The following is a 17,552-nucleotide window of genomic DNA, read 5'->3' as shown; positions in this document are numbered from 1 at the left end:
CCACTGGGGCCTTCAGGAGTTCTGCTTCACACCCTGAAGTTGACCTCTTTCCACCCGGCGCAGTAGATCACAGACTCTTAACTTTATTCTGCCAAACATTTGTTTGAGTTCTGTAAATAGCAATCATTGCCTATAACCATAGTAACGCAATAAAATTCAGTTGCTTTTTACAAACCGGGCTGTGATTGTTTTGAATGTTTTCATCAACCCTTTTTTTTTCCTTCCCGCCAGCCCCCACAAAGATGTTGATACAATCATACTGCAGTTAATAAATTACTTCACTTGCTGAAATTATGCTGCTTTTGAACCTGCCTTTGGTGTCTGTTTTTTCCCCAGAGGCTGGAGTGTGATGTTTCCAAGCTGATGTCTGCAGTTCTGCAATCTGTAATGTCAGATTTCAGTCTGTAGATGTCGCTGCTACTCAATATCTCCGGCTAATTTGGTTTCAAATTGCCTACAGCGGTGTTGGACAAATTTTTATATTCAGCTTTCAAAATCCACAATTCTTATATTAATTAATAAGTAAAAATAGATTAAGCATTCACAGTATTTGCTATCCCTATAATACAATGACAACAAAAACAACAATTATTAATATTATGATAATAATAATGATGATGATGATTATTATTATTATCTAAAAATAATTAATTTTCAATTCAGTGGGTCTAAAAAATATCTAGTACTGTTCACAACAACTTAACTGCATATTATTATAATTTCCATTATTTTTTACTATTTTAATTGCTTTGAGATTTGAATGATTCATATAAAATGTTGTCCGTCCAAACCAACCTATATGTAATATATGACCTAATATAGTGAAGCCCTGAATATCTTATCCAAATGTGGAAAACTGATCTTCAAACTGTTGCCACAATGCTGAAACACAATCGTATAGGATGTTTTTTTTATTAGCATTACAATTTAGGAGCATTACAATTTCCTTTCACTTGAACAAAAAGGCTCAAACATGTTACAGCATGACAATGCTCCTGTATGCAAAATGAGCCTCAGGAAGACATAGTTTGCCCTGACATCAACCCCACACCTGTGCGATGAACTGGATAACCAACTGAACTATCAGCACCTGGCCTCACTAATGCTCTAATAGCCACACTCCAAAATCTAATGAACAACTTCAATGTTAAGTGGAGCTTATTATAACAGCAATAAAGAACTAATTCTGGAATGGGATGTTCAATAAACACATAAATGAATCAAGTGTCCACATATGTTTGACTATAAAGAACAGCAATGTGTTTTCATTGCAAAGTATCAACCGCAGTGCTACAGGGTGAACAGTTCTCTTAGAAAATATTTCAATTATGACAAGAAGTACAGGTCTGGGGAGAGAAAATGTGCTCAGCGATTGTCTAAAACGTACACCAAGTGCTTACAAAATGTATATTACAAGTAGGCCCTAGTGTGAGACAGAGATGTAAGCTGACCATGGCAACCTTGTTTCCACACAAACACAAACTGTGTCTCTTTTCTAATGCTTGAACTCTGCATACACACTCAAGCAAACACATTCTCCTTTTTAAAAATTTTCTTCTACGCACAGTTAGCTGTGTGTGCGTGTGTGCGTGTGTGTGCGTGCGCAGGCTCATGTCTGTGTAAGAGATATGCCTACTGCAGAGGTTTGGAGAACAAGGACATTAATTTTTCTACATAAATGCATATGTGCATATTAGTGCATATGGTAAAGGAAGAGTTCTCCCTGACTCTGACTTTCATATTAAACTTCATAATTAACTAACTTTTGATTTCTCTCTCTTTCTCTTTCTCTCTCTCTCTTTCTCTCTCTCTCTTTCTCTCTCTCTCTCTCTCTCTCTCTCTCTCTCTCTCTCTCTATATATATATATATATATATATATATATATATATATATATATATATATATATATATACATACACACACACACACATATAATGTGTGTGTATATATACAGTGCTTTAGTGCATTAGATTGGGTGTCTCTGCTGTAGCTTAGGGCACAAATTTATCATTCGAAATTAAGATTTTTTAAGTATGAATGTATTGAAAGTTTTTTCAGGCCATCTGGAAACCATTTATAAATTGTGTTCGTTTTATGTTTGTGTGCAAACGAAACAAATTCAGGCTATTGTTCATCAGTGTCTAGTTGACTATGAGTTAGCATGATTGATGGTTGACAATGCTAAGCCAGTTAGCTATCATTTCAGATTTCATGGTGGTTGGAAGTGTGGGTCAGCTGTAACAGTGCTTTCTAGTTATATAAAACACAAAAGTGATTCCACTTATTTGAAAAATGGCTTCCTTCCTGGAAATTCTTTGTGGCTCGAGCACGAGCTGCTATTCAAGGGACTGACATATTTGTGTGTCATGTGGTGCCTATTTATGTGCCTATTTAGAAAGAAGCTTTAGCAAAGAAATTGCTTTCATCTGTCCTCAAACATATTGTTTCTTGTAACATTCTTTTGATTTAATTACATTTAATATATCTTCTGATATTAGCATGAAAATTGTACTGGATTTGAATGACTATTTAACAGGCAAATATAACCTTTGTGTAAAATAAATAATGGAATGCTAGCTCTTTGGAAATATTTCAGTTGGAGTTGAAGATCTTAAGTGGCCTGCTATAGAGCTCTGACCTCAACCCTACTAAACATCTTTCAGATGAATGGGAATGCTGACTGCACCCCAGGCCTCCTCAGCCTACATCAGTATCTGACTTTACTAACACCCTTGTGGCTGAATGAGCACAAATCTCCACAAGCGCACTCCAAAATCTAGTAGAATATGACTGTTCCTCATATTTTCTTTGGGGGATATATATATAGTTGTTTGTTTTTCAAAAGATGCCAAAAAATGTGAAAAATGTGCCCACTCCCCCTCCTCATGATGCTTGGAGAAGATTTATAAAATCAACAGTATGATCGCTGATTTCAGTTTGTTTTTGCTTTGGCTGCTAATCGGTTTCTGTCAGCTAACTCGACACGTTATGGTCACATGTTGCCTAATTCTGAAACAAAGAAGCAGGGCCTCACACAGCACACAGACAGGCAAGCCTGTAATTAAGCATTTGAACCTTTGACTAAAATAATGCCAGCCACTAGGGGGTGCATTGAAAGCTAGAGAAACATTATTGTAGAGTGTTTTGCATTTTAATGAAGTGTCTCTGTTTCAAGGTTGGCATGCTCTCAAAATATTAAATGCATTATTAAGAGACCTTTACACTTATATTAGCCACAAGCCTCTTATTAAAACATGCTGCATGTGACATTCCGAACCAGTTTGGCATGGTGTGATATAAACAAAATGCAATAAACAAAAATAATAATAAAAAATAAATAAAATAAAGGCAGCAAAAATAACACTCAGCAAGACTATTACAATATTTACTGACCTGTGGTAACAAATGTGAAAAATTGTGAACACAGTTAATATCTAGTAGTTAATCATTTACCCCTGGAATGAGCATTTCATAAACGATAATAGGGACACTTCAGATAAGCATAGTGTTTACCCAGTGTAGTGCACTAACACTGTACAAGCCCTGTAGCAATCAGGCAAACATTTAAATAAAAGCACGGAGAAGCAGTTCACAAGGGAGGAGTTATTAGCAGCACGTTTAGAAGAGTTCGAACCTGAACAAGCCAAGGTCTGAAGATGTCGACCCTCCAAAGTGCAGCTGGTTGTGACAATTTAACACTGAAAAGAGACACTTTAAGTGCTCCTGACAAACATTCTAATTACGGGGGCCTCGAAATTCCCAGCGCTCATTACAGTTATAATGAACATGGTAAACTAGAGCAGATGTGCTCTGGTACAGGGTTCTTCCAGTTTGTGGGTGAATATTCTGTAATAGAAAGCCAGAGGTGACTTTCTTTTCAGTGAATGCTGCTAAAATAATTCACTTTTAAACAGTCTTTCATGATTATGCCAAGACCCTGACTTAAAAAGAAATCATGTGTAAAAAAAAACAAACAAAAAAAAAACACTGATTTGTTACGACTCCTGTCTTCATTTGTTTTGCATGTTTGCCTTAATAAACGTGAAATTCATTGCATAGCTAAGGTGGTGTACACACAAATGGACTCATAGATGAATGTGTGCAAATGATTTTAACCAAAGAGCAGCTATTATATCTGCAGTGCCAACTTCAATTTCTCCAGTTTGAATAAAACAAATGATAAATTATATATTCAAAATTATATTATATATTACATTCAAAAGTATAGTAGAAACCCAGCCATTAGGGGGGCACAAGCCAGTGTACTCTTAGTGCCGGTCCCAAGCCCGGGTATAAGGGGAGAGTTGCGTTAGGAAGGGCATCCAGCGTAAAACATGTGCCAAATCAAATATGCGGATCACAAATGAGAATTTCATACCGGATCGGTCGAGGCCCGGGTTAACAACGACCGCCACAGGTATCGTTAGCCGACAGGGTACCGGTGGAAATTGGGCTACTGTTGGCCGAAGGAGGAGAAGGAGAGGAGGAAGGCGTCTACAGAGACGGCAGGAAAAGGAGCAGTGTAGGAGAGTAGAGGTTCGGGTTGGTACTTTAAATGTTGGTACTATGACGGGTAAAGGGAGAGAGATAGCTGATATGATGGAGAGGAGAAAGGTAGATGTGTTGTGTGTTCAGGAGACCAAGTGGAAAGGGAGTAAGGCCAGGAACATTGGAGGTGGGTTTAAACTGTTTTATCATGGTGTGGATGGGAAGAGAAATGGTGTAGGGGTGATTCTGAAGGAAGCGTACAGTAAGAGTGTAGTGGAGGTGAAGAGAGTTTCTGATAGGGTGATGATCGTGAAGGTGGAAGTTGAAAGGATGATGATAAATGTCATCAGTGCCTATGCTCCACAAGTTGGCTGTGAGATGGAGGAGAAAGAAAGATTCTGGAGTGAATTAGATGAAGTGGTAGATGGTGTACCTAGGAAAGAACGATTGGTGATTGGGGCAGACTTTAATGGGCATGTAGGTGAAGGGAACAGAGGTGATGAGGAGGTGATGGGTAGGTATGGTTTTAAGGAGAGGAATGTGGAAGGGCAGATGGTGGTAGATTTTGCTAAAAGGATGGAAATGGCAGTGGTGAACACGAATTTAAGAAGAGGGAGGATCATAGGGTGACGTATAAGAGTGGAGGAAGGTGCACACAGGTGGATTATCTTCTGTGTAGGAGATGCAACCTGAAGGAGATTGGAGACTGTAAGGTGTTGGCGGGGGACAGTGTAGCTAGACAGCATCGGATGGTGGTCTGTAGGATGGTTTTGGAGGCGAAGAAGAAGAGGAGGAAAGTAAGGTTTGAAAGAAGAATAAGATGGTGGAAACTGAAGGAGGAAGAGTGTAGTGTGAGGTTCAGGGAAGAGGTCAGACAGAGGCTTGGTGGTGGTGAAGAGGTGCCGGATGATTGGGCAACTACTGCAGGAGTGATGAGGGAGGCAGCTAGAAAAGTACTTGGTGTGACATCTGGAAATAGAAAGCAAGACAAGGAGACGTGGTGGTGAAATGAGGAAGTGCAGGAGAGCATTAGGGGAAAGAGGTTGGCAAAACAGAAGTGGGATCGACAGAGTGATGAGAAAAGTAGGCAGGAGTACAAGGAGATGCGGCAGCAGGTTAAAAGGGATGTGGCGAAAGCCAAGGAAAAGGCACATGAGGAGCTGTATAAGAGGTTGGACACTAAGGAAGGAGAAAAGGATTTATACCGATTGGCCAAGCAGAGGGACCGAGCTGGGAAGGATGTACTGCAAGTTAGAGCAATAAAGGATGGAGAGGAAAATGTGTTGACTAGTGAGGAGAGTGTGTTGAGAAGATGGAGGGAGTATTTTGAGCAGCTGATGAATGAGGAAAATCAGAGAGAGAGAAGGTTGGAGGATGTGGAGTTGGTAAAGCAGGATGTAGATAGGATTAGTAAGGAGGAAGTGAGAGCAGCGATTAAGAGGATGAAGAATGGAAAGTTGGTTGGACCAGATGACATACCGGTAGAAGCGTGGAGATGTTTAGGAGAGATGGCAGTGGATTTTTTAACCAGATTGTTTAACAGGATTCTGGAAGGGGAGAGGATGCCTGAGGAATGGAGAAGGAGTGTGCTGGTACCGATCTTTAAACATAAGGGAGATGTGCAGACCTGCAGTAACTACAGGGGAATTAAGTTGATCAGTCACACCATGAAGTTATGGGAAAGAGTAGTGGAAGCCAGGCTGAGAGAAGAGGTGACCATCTGTGAGCAACAGTATGGTTTCATGCCGAGGAAGAGCACCACAGATGCCTTATTTGCTTTGAGGATGTTGATGGAGAAGTATAGAGAAGGACAGAAGGAGCTGCATTGTGTATTTGTGGATTTAGAGAAAGCGTACGACAGGGTGCCGAGAGAGGAGTTGTGGTATTGTATGAGGAAGTCAGGTGTGTCAGAGAAGTATGTGAGGGTGGTGCAGGACATGTATGAGGACAGTGTGACGGCAGTAAAGTGTGCAGTAGGTACGACAGACTGGTTCAGGGTGAAGGTTGGACTGCATCAAGGATCGGCCCTGAGCCCTTTCCTGTTTGCAGTGGTGATGGACAGGTTGACGGACGAGGTCAGACAGGAGTCTCCCTGGACTATGATGTTTGCAGATGATATTGTGATTTGTGGTGAGAGTAGAGAGCAGGTTGAGAAGAGCCTGGAGAGGTGGAGATATGCGCTGGAGAGAAGGGGAATGAAAGTCAGTAGGAGTAAGACAGAGTACATGTGTGTGAATGAGAGGGAGGGCAGTGGAGTGATGCGGTTGCAGGGAGAAGAGGTGGAGAAGGTGGAGGAGTTCAGGTACCTGGGGTCAACAGTGCAAAGTAATGGAGAGTGTGTTAGGGAAGTAAAGAAAAGAGTGCAGGCAGGGTGGAGTGGGTGGAGAAGAGTGACAGGAGTGATTTGTGATAGAAGAGTATCTGCAAGAATGAAAGGGAAAGTTTATAGGACTGTGGTGAGACCTGCGATGTTGTATGGATTAGAGACAGTGGCATTGAGTAAAAGACAGGAGGTGGAGCTGGAGGTAGCAGAGCTGAAGATGTTGAGGTTTTCGTTGGGAGTGACGAGGATGGACAAGATTAGAAATGAGTTTATTAGAGGGACAGCACATGTAGGATGTTTTGGTGACAAGGTGAGGGAGGCGAGATTGAGATGGTTTGGACATGTGCAGAGAAGGGACATGAATTATATTGGTAGAAAAATGCTGAAGATGGAGCCACCAGGTAGGAGGAAAAGAGGAAGGCCAAGGAGGAGGTTCATGGATGTGGTGAGGGAAGACATGCAGGTAGTTGGTGTAAAAGAGGCAGATATAGAGGACAGGGTGGTATGGAGACGGATGATCCGCTGTGGCGACCCCTAATGGGAGCAGCCGAAAGAAGAAGAAGAAAAGTATAGTAGAATAATCATGTAGTATAATAGTGTACAACAAAAGTATAATATAGTATAATAATATAGAATAATTGTATTATATAAAATAAAAAAATATTTTCTAATAGTATAGAATAATGTTATTCTTAATAGTTTATATAGTATAATGGTTTTGTATATGTGGTATAGTATAATAGTATAGTATGATAGTATAATGAAGTATAACAGTATTGTAGTTTGGTATAATAGTATATTATAAAACTTTTTTATAAACTTTTGAGGTAAAAAAAAATTTCACAATACAGTATATCAAAATGTTCAGAATGTATATTACAGTTCTGGGTTTGAATATTATTGCAGCAAAGTGAATGGATTCATTTCAGTACATTTTAAATCACACCTTAGAAAACAAATTCAATCACATCTTGTCCAGAGTACATCCAATATTTTGAAACTGTTTTTGAAACTCCGCAAATCTTCCAGCTTTTGATTTGAGTTATGCTGAACACGCAATTATGTCGCGCCACAGGTTTAACTTTATTCCTCGGAGAAATCCTGCAAACAAACTATTATACCGATTGATTTGCAATTGTTCATTGTACCAAAGCAACAAGCCCACTTTTCGAGCGCTTTTATCCTGTCGCACACCCAAAATTAAAGTGCTTTATTTGGGATTGTAGTAAATCAGGCCATGGGTACTGATAAAAAGCAAGCTGTGGAAGGCAAAACAATCCCGGGGTGTTTTTTCAGACGTTTTGATTGCAACCGTGCTTGTAACAAGCACACCTTGTTCATTACACATAATTAGATAAAAGTGTAGACATCTTCAACTTATAAAATGGTTTATTTCTCATTAAAAATGTTACATAGCAACCTTGAGTGCTACTCCAAACAGCTGGAGTAAATACATTTCTTGAACATTTAAGTTTAATTTTCCCTACTAATACAGAAAGAAACAAAAACCCTAAGAAGATTGTGTCACTTTCAAATTGTATTGGTTCTTTTCCAAAATTCTTTGTGCAAAGAAATTGTAATGTTTTTTTTAAAATGACAACCATTTTTGGTGTTACATGTTTTACACAGCTTTGAAGAACTGATCATTGCCATAACACGTCTTTGCAGAATATTTTAAGCAAATTTTGACATCCACTGCTATACATCTTTCAGCAGGGGCCTTTTGTGTGTGCTTCAGTAAGTGCTCCTAAAACTCCCCCACACCACCCCCACATCCCCGAGTGTAGCCTCGTATATCTCTGGTAAAACTCTTAAAAAGAATTGCTCTGAGTAAACTGTGATCACAAATGTGTGTTCGCAAAGACAAAAGCCACTTTCTGACACCAAAGTAGTCCTGAAGCTTCATCCCGTCTTGAGCAAAGTGATCCGATCCCATTTTTCGAACATGTGGTTCAGCGCAGTCAGAAATTACTGTAGCCAGTGAACATAATACAAAGTGTTTTCAGTTAGCTAAGGTTATGTACAAGCACCTCGGTCCTACATTTGACAAACACATTCCACTTTGCCCTGGCAAATGGGTGGGAACTTTGCTAAATGTGAGAAAAACTCAAGGGGATGCCAGCAGATGGGTGGTCAGAAAAGCGTGTGAAACCTAACTCACATTTTATTGTCCAAGGTTAAGATTCTTTCAAGGAAAGCTTAGTTAATTTTATTTACATGTAGCTGTGTAATACAACCAACTGCAATGTTCAGATCATTTTGTGGTTCTTGTAAATGGAGCAATATTTAGATCTTAGTAGTTTAACCCCTGCAGGCTTGAAACACTAAGCTACCACACGGATACATAAAAAAAAAAAAGAAAAAAAAGATGCACAGTAAGGATTAATATGCAAACATACAATAGTTCACCAGGCAGCTTCTCCTGTAAATTTTCTGTCATCAATAGTGTTTCACATCAGAGTTCTACAGATTGATTGAAATAGCATTACTGTGATTGCACTGATTTGTCACTTGTTTAGATCCACTGGACGCTCAGATCTTTAGTGAGAGTTCCTGCTCTTCCATCCGGTACATACCTTTGCCAAAGCGACATTATTCAAACGAGACAACTGATACCAGCAAACAGCGCTTTGAGAACAAGACACAATCAGCTCAGCTGGCCCATGTTCAAAGAAATGTGCAAATCATAAACTTAAGTGGCAAAAAGACAAATAACAGAAACACTGCTCCTAAAATAAAAGCATCTAATGCCGCTAGCTGTGTAGTCGATGGCATAGCCATGCTTATTGGGAATAGGGACCATTTGGGTTTGAGTCAGGAGTGTGGGCAAGGCCACTCCAGCTAGCGGAATGTCTAGTTCTTTCTAAGAGAGTTTGGTACTAGGATGAACTGAGGAGAGCTGTGGGGGACTGAAAGCTGGCTGAGGATTGAGGGCTGTCATGGGGTAAAGGCCATGATGTAGAATGTCTCCATATGAAGTCCCCATTGGGTGCCTGTACAGGTGGGCTGGATTGGCCGCCTGGGCCAAGAACTGTCTCTGCATCATTATGGAATGAATAGCAAACTGGGGCATGAGTGGTGAAATGACAGCCTGGTTCTTCAAGTACTGCAGTGGATGTGAATAACTAGGGGGAGCATGAGGGCCCAGGCTGTCACACATTTCCTGAACCTGAGATACAAATGCCCCAGGATACAGTCCTGGAAAAATTGAGGAGTGCATTGGGAACTTGTGTCCCTCGGCAGCATAGCTGTTGATGTGCACCGCGTGTGCCGGCTCAGCCGGCTTCATGGATTCATTGTCAGGCTCTGGGGTCCGCACTTTCACTGGAATATCTCTAGGCGTGGAGCAGTGCATGGGGGTCACAGCTCGGATCTTCTTTTCTGTGGCTCCATTCTCCAACTCCTCTAGATTCCGTTTAAGTGGCCGTGCTGCACCAACATTTTGTGGGCTACATTTGGTGCTTAGAATAGGCCGAGCCAGTTCATCTATCTTGTAACTAACTGTCTCTTCTCCTCGACCACTGTGTGCTTTGAGCTGGGGTTCAACCACCTTTTTTGGAGTAGACACAGTCATAGGAGGAACACGGCAGGCTCTGGGGTGATAGTCCAGGCTTGAGCTTTGACTGTTACCTGCCTGAAAAAGAGGAGTGTTTTTAATGTCCTGCTGCATCATGGAATGTGAGAGGTTGCACAGAGATGAGGTGGAGTGGGGCAATTTATGTAAAGAGGGTTTTGGGAGGCTCAAATCTGTCGGTTGCTCCTCTGGCACCTTTTCACAAGGAGTACCTTTTTCTTTCTGATTCAGATGGGGTGAGTAAGTTAGACTTCCACTGTCTGGATGCTGACTCTGAGGAAACCCATGTGCAGTTTCACAGTCCCGTGGGTAAGCCTCTCTGTTTAGGTACTTGCTTAGCTGTTCCTTGCTTAGATGGTGCTCTGTCTGTCGGTAGAGGCTGTGCAGGTGCGGGGAGGAGCAGAAATCACCATGGAAATTTGGTGCCTGGCCGGGACGAGGTACCTCGCTGGATTTCTCCACACTGGAATGAAGATTGGTTCGCACAATGTAGGGCTCTCCTGTAGGACTAAGCTGTGGCTGGTGTAGAGTCTGACGCTGGGCTTGTTCAGAAGGATATATCTCCCTCTCACCACACACCTCTCTATGTGAGGTCTCACTAGCAGGTCTTCTGTCCTCACTGCTGCGAGGTTTAAAACTCTGTGCATGCTGAATGACAGATGGACGCTTGATAACTGCACTTGCCTCACCTATAGAGGGAGGGACCTGAGTGCCGGGTTGCTCAGAAGCTGTTTCTTCTGTACTACTGCTCGATGCCTTTTTGTTAACTAATGGGGGTGGTGGACCATAAGGGTAATTGTTGCCCAAACCAGTACCACTAACTTGTGAAAGCATCTTCTTCTTAGCTAGGGGAGACATAATGCCAGGGTTGCATCTAGGATACAAGAGTGGGTTGTGACAGAAGCTCTCCTCCTTGGTGGGGAGTTCAGCCCTCTCTGTTGGGATCCCTGGTACTGATAGAGGGTGTAGAGGTCTTGGCTTCAAGGTGGGTAATACCATTCCCACATGGTTCTGGCTGTCCTTTACACCAGCCTGTTCTGTCTTTCCAAGGGTGTATGGAGGTGCCTTGTATTCTGTTGTCCCATGCTGACATTGGTCCTGTATGTAACAGTTGGGAAGGGGGTGGGAGTGCCGTAGTGGCATAGACGCAGTGATGGGAAACACCTCAGAATCCTCAGACTTGAGTGGCATGCCATCCTGTGGAATCGAGGTGTGTTTGATAGCTTCATGTGGACCACCGTCCCAGGATTTCTTGAGCAATGGTTTCTTCTCCTCCTCCTTAAAAACCAACTGTATGTCTACATCCTCTGTGGTGGGACTTCTTGCCTCGGCATCTATCTGGGATGAAACCTGGGACTGCTGTGCCTCTTGCTTCACCATCACCTCTTCCTGAAGCAGCTCTTTGTCCTTTACGTCCTCTGTACCCTACAGACACAAATGTAGATAGAGACAAAAGTAACAATTAATTACTAATTTGGGTATTACAGTAGCACATGCTCCAGCTACACTGTGCCTTAATGCAAATGCCACTCAGACAAAGTCAGACAAACAATCTATTGAAAGCCCGCTATCAGGGGAACTTAAGTTCAGCACATTTACCTTCTGTGTGCAGTGCCAAAAATAATGTACCAAGTTACAAATGGAGTGCATCAAATGCTTCTCAATAATATGAGTTGTATGAATTATTGAACGCTACTTGATGGTCTAATATAATCTACAACAGAACCAAAGCTTAATAACATTGACAATGCTTTACTAGCTCCTAAAGGATTCCCCTTCGAAATGGGGCAAATGAGTCAAGAGAACAAAGCAATCACCCACAAAAGGGTTTCACATTTAAACCAAATCAATCACAAAATGCTCTTATAAGAAGTCAACTCAGGGCTTTGAAAGTGACATATACACTGCTAACTTTCAGATCCAATGGCAGTGTTACAACATCAGCTGTATTCCCCAGGCTAACATTTCTAAGGGAGCATACACACATGATAAAGCACAAGCTCCACCCTTCCATTTCTTTCCGGTGTCAGTGGGGGGAAAAGGCATAAATGCTTGAATTCAGTCAGGTAAAATCTTTGCTTATGCAATCATGCAAGCAAGATAGATCATGTCAGATCTTTTCCACCTTATTGTGATACAGCAACCAACTAAATTAAAGTGTAAAACAAACAGAAATGCCTTAAGGGAAAAAAACAAAAAAACAAACTGGTTGCATGAATTCGAACACACCTTAAGTAAGCTACAGCAGTAGCGATAAAGCATCTTTTGTTTGTAATGCAGCACTCAATAATTTGGGTAAAAGTTCACCATTCTTCACAATCACAATTTTTACACAATCAAGATGATTGTGTAAAAATCCCAAGAGAGCAGCAGTTTCTGAAACAGCAGTGCCACATAATATGTAGAGTATCCCACAAAAGTGAGTACACCCCTCACATTGCAACAACCATACCATATCTTAGCAAGGGACAATACTATCAAAATAAAACTTGTATATAGAGTAGTCAATGTGCAGTTTGTATAGCAGTGCAGATTTACTGTCCTCTGAAAATAACTCAACATAGAGCCATTATTCTCAAAATGGCTGGCAACAAAATTAAGTACACCCTAAGTGATATCACCTGTAAGTTGTGCAACCATGCAAAGCCACATGTCCTATTCATCATGTTTATGTATTTGTCTGCCTGACAGGACATTACAAATTTGTGTATCTTGTATTAGAGCAGGTAAAATTTGGTGCTTTGACAGTTCTTTAATACTGACTACTGGATGTTCAACATGGCATCTCAAGAACTTTCTAATTTGAATATTAGAATTGTTGCTCTCCACAAAGATGGCCTATGCCATGGGTGCACACACTTTTTCCTCAGAAGGAAGCCTCTTTTGATGCTGGCTCACAAGAAAGCCTGCAAAAGGTTTGCTGAAGACTACTGGTCCATGAGCATGAATTAAAGAAATCATGTCCTGTGGTCTGATGAGACTAAGATAAACTTGTTTGGCTCAGATGGTGTCCAGCATGTGTGGCAACGACCTGGTGAGGAGTACTTAGAAAATTGTGTCTACAAAATTGCCTACAGCGGATGCATGGTGGTGCATTTCTGCTGGTACTGGGAAGCTGCGGTCCATTGAGGGAAACATGAATTCCAACATGTACTGTGACAATTTGAAGCAGAACATGATGCCTTTTCAAACATAAAAACAAGATAACAATGCTGAAGGTGAATGTGATGGAGGGGCCAAGTATGTCTCTAGACCTGAACCCTTTTAAGCACCTATGGGGCTCCCCAATAGAAAGGTGGAGAAGCACCATGTGCCTAACATCCAGCAGTTTGTGATGTCACTATGAGGAAGTGGAAGAGGATTCCAGCCACAACCTGTGTAGCTCTGTTGAATTCAATGCCAAGGAGGATTAAGGAAGTGCTAGATACATAAAATATTGACACTTTGGACACAGTTTTGACATGATATCACTTAGGGTATAACCAATAATGGCTGTATGTTGATTATTTTCAGAGGACAGTAAATCTATACTGCTATATAAGTTGCACATTGACTACTCTAGTGCTTTATTGTAAGGGGCGTATTTACTTGTGAGATAATATATATATATATATATATATATATATATATATATATATATATATATATATATATATATATATATATATATAGTGTGAGGAAAACAAGTATTAGAACACCCTGCTATTTTGCAAGTTCTCCCACTTAGAAATCATGGAGGGGTCTGAAATTGTCATCGTAGGTGCATGTCCACTGTGAGAGACATAATCTAAAAAAAGAAAATCCAGAAATCACAAAGTATGATTTTTTAACTATTTATTTGTATGATAGAGCTGCAAATAAGTATTTGAACACCTGAGAAAGTCAATGGTAATATTTGGTACAGTAGCCTTTGTTTGCAATTACAGAGGTCAAACGTTTCCTGTAGTTTTTCACCACGATTGCACACACTGCAGGAGGGATTCTGGCCCACTCCTCCAGCAACACGGAGTTTGAGCTCCCTCCAAAGATTCTCTATTGGGGTTAGGTCTGGAGACTGGCTAGGCCACGCCAGAACCTTGATATGCTTCTTACAGAGCCACTCCTTGGTTATCCTGGCTGTGTGCTTCGGGTCATTGTCATGTTGGAAGACCCAGCCTCGACCCATCTTCAATGCTCTAACTGAGGGAAGGAGGTTGTTCCCCAAAATCTCGCAATACATGGCCCCGGTCATCCTCTCCTTAATACAGTGCAGTCGCCCTGTCCCATGTGCAGAAAAACACCCCAAAGCATGATGCTACCACCCCCATGCTTCACAGTAGGGATGGTGTTCTTGGGATGGTACATTCTTCTTCCTCCAAACACGTTTAGTGGAATTATGACCCAAAAGTTCTATTTTGGTCTCATCTGACCACACGACTTTCTCCCATGACTCCTCTGGATCATCCAAATGGTCATTGGCAAACTTAAGACGTGCCTGTACATGTGCTGGTTTAAGCAGGGAAACCTTCCGTGCCATGCATGATTTCAAACCATGACATCTTAGTGTACTACCAACAGTAACCTTGGAAACGGTGGTCCCAGCTCTTTTCAGGTCATTAACCAGCTCCTCCCGTGTAGTTCTGGGCTGATTTCTCACCTTCCTTAGGATCATTGAGACCCCACGAGGTGAGATCTTGCATGGAGCCCCAGTCCGAGGAAGATTGACAGTCATGTTTAGCTTCTTCCATTTTCTAATGATTGCACCAACAGTGGACCTTTTTTGACCAAGCTGCTTGGCAATTTCCCCATAGCCCTTTCCAGCCTTGTGGAGGTGTACAATTTTGTCTCTAGTGTCTTTGGACAGCTCTTTGGTCTTGGCGATGTTAGTAGTTGGATTTTTACTGATTGTATGGGGTGGACAGGTGTCTTTATGCAGCTAACGACCTCAAACAGGTGCATCTAATTTAGGATAATAAATGTAGTGGAGGTAGAAATTTTAAAGGCAGACTAACAGGTCTTTGAGGGTCAGAATTCTAGCTAATAGACAGGTGTTCAAATACTTATTTGCAGCTGTATCATACAAATAAATTTTTGAAAATCATATATTGTAATATCTGGATTTTTTTTTTTTAGATTATGTCTCTCACAGTGGACATGCACCTACGATGACAATTTCAGACCCCTCCATGATTTCTAAGTGGGAGAACTTGCAAAATAGCAGGGTGTTCAAATACTTATTTTCCTCACTATATATATATAAGATGTTACGAAATAAGGATTATGCCATTTTGGTTGCTTAATAACTGATTTCACAGAGAACTACCGGTTTTCTCCCAATAGGTTCATATACAGTGCACAATGATAATGTTGTAAATAAAAATGTGAAAAGAAAGATGTTTTTAATAAATTTTTTGTATAAAATTCTCGGGAGCAGGGATTAAAATATTTAACAATATATTCTGTTGTAATTCAATTCTATAATTCAATTTTTTTTTTTTTTTCAGTACATCGATGCACTGTACTTAGAGTGATGAGTGAAGAGTGAACTTATGCTTTGCTGCCACATGATTGGACAGGTGTACGAGTGCTCCTTATAAAGCAGACACTGAGTGTATTGAGCATTTTAATGCTGAGGAACCGTGACCTGCAGGATCGTTGAGTCTCTTGCCCTGGAGGCTATGTTCTGACATGCACTTAATACAATGTCGAATGGGGGTCTTAGAGGCTAGTGACTAACAGCCAAGATTACACAGTCCTAATGGGGTGTGACTCCCTTTTGGCAGGGTATGTTTCAATCAAAAGCCCTGATTGTCTTTGGTGATGGTGGAAGTGCTGACTAACAGACTATGTTTGAATCGTACCAAAGCAGCATGCCTATATTTGTATTCAAATCAAATTTGTGCCAAGAAACAAATTCCAGCATCTGCCTCTAGAAATTTCTGCTACATTTTAGATGTGTAACTTTGGTGGGAAATATTAAAAATACTTCCACACCCCTCCTTCTTGTGCTTTTTGAGCTGGCTTTGCCTCAAACACGGAATTCCATTTCATCTTCTCCCTTGTACAATGCACAATCAATTATCTGGAGAGGGCTTTTAAATTACACAACATTCCAGACAGATGAGCTATGCATGCCACTGGAAAAGCAGTCAGCCCCTACAACAGCTCCCTTTGTTTCCACACCACAGCCGATTACTCATTTCATGCGCAGCAGAAATGAATATGTGGCGTGTAGCAGCTCTGAAATGTGTCGAAATATGACACTTCAAGAGAAAATTTCAAACAGCTCTTTCATCCCCTCTGTAATCATTTTGTTATCCGTGTGAAAATAGCAACACAATTTTTATTCTCCTTAGTGTTTCTTTCACTCCCCCACATTTTTCACAATTTTTTTTACATTTTTTTTTTATTCAGCAGGCATTTGCAAATGACCATGGATATTTTGGTTTCCAGGGATAAATATAAGCCTGCAGCTTATAAACGCACTCAACTATGGCATCTATTCACTTGGCAAGTAGGAGCCAATCAGGTCTGTTTAGGAGGCCGGCTCTTGTTTTAGTGCTGCTTTAAGCACAATAGGTCTTGTCAATAACAACATTATGGACGTGATCTTTTCTCCTTCATTTGATTTGTGATCCTGAGAGCAGGCGATAGAGAAAGTCCAGTGTTCTTCAGCCCAGCAAACAGAGAATACAACCGAATCATAAAAATTGGCCTGTAGTCTGTGAGGCAGGGAAATACCATTTTCATTGACCATGTTGTAGCATAGTACTCAGTGCCTCTAATTCAGCTTAAATAATTATGTTTAAAGCAGATGCCCCTGGCAGAGCCATTCTTACAGGCCATTGACAACTTGTTTGTTAATGAGACATAGGGCAGTTAGCCAGAAATGCCTGGTCGTGTTTTCCCTCTAATTCTTTCTTTTTATAAAAGAAAGTGTTACTTTCAAAAAGCTCAGGGTTAAATAAGAGAATTGGAGACTGACCGGCCCGGGGACTTTCGCCGAGGCGTCCTTTTCATTCCAGCCCTTTGGACTTTGTTCGTCTTTGTGGCGCTTTGTGGATGGCACCTTTGCCTTAGTGCCCCCCTCCTGGGTGCTGGCTTCTTGCTTTCGGGGCTTGATGGGGGGTAGTGGCTTGTCCTCTTCTCCTTTCGTATATCTTTCATAGGGCAAGATTAGCCTGCAG

The 17,552-nt window shown here is 41.1% G+C and overlaps 1 protein-coding gene across 1 annotated transcript in view; it reads right to left on the bottom strand.

The window, feature by feature from the left end:
• Window positions 1-8,183: 8,183 nt before the first annotated feature.
• arid5b (AT-rich interaction domain 5B) overlaps window positions 8,184-17,552 on the bottom strand; it is a 99,482-nt gene continuing 90,113 nt past the window's right edge. The window contains exons 9-10 of the mRNA XM_083556904.1: window positions 17,351-17,546; window positions 8,184-11,811 (exon numbers count right to left, since the gene is read on the bottom strand). Of these exons, the coding sequence (XP_083413030.1) occupies window positions 9,676-11,811; window positions 17,351-17,546 (2,332 nt within the window). The 3' untranslated portion in view covers window positions 8,184-9,675. The remainder of the gene's footprint in view (window positions 11,812-17,350; window positions 17,547-17,552) is intronic.

The sequence above is a fragment of the Silurus aristotelis genome, assembly GCF_946808225.1.
Source record: "Silurus aristotelis genome assembly, chromosome: 12".
Lineage (NCBI taxonomy): Eukaryota > Metazoa > Chordata > Actinopteri > Siluriformes > Siluridae > Silurus > Silurus aristotelis.
The sequence above is the reverse complement of the archived record's forward strand: the minus strand, read 5'-3'. Positions and strand labels throughout refer to the sequence as shown.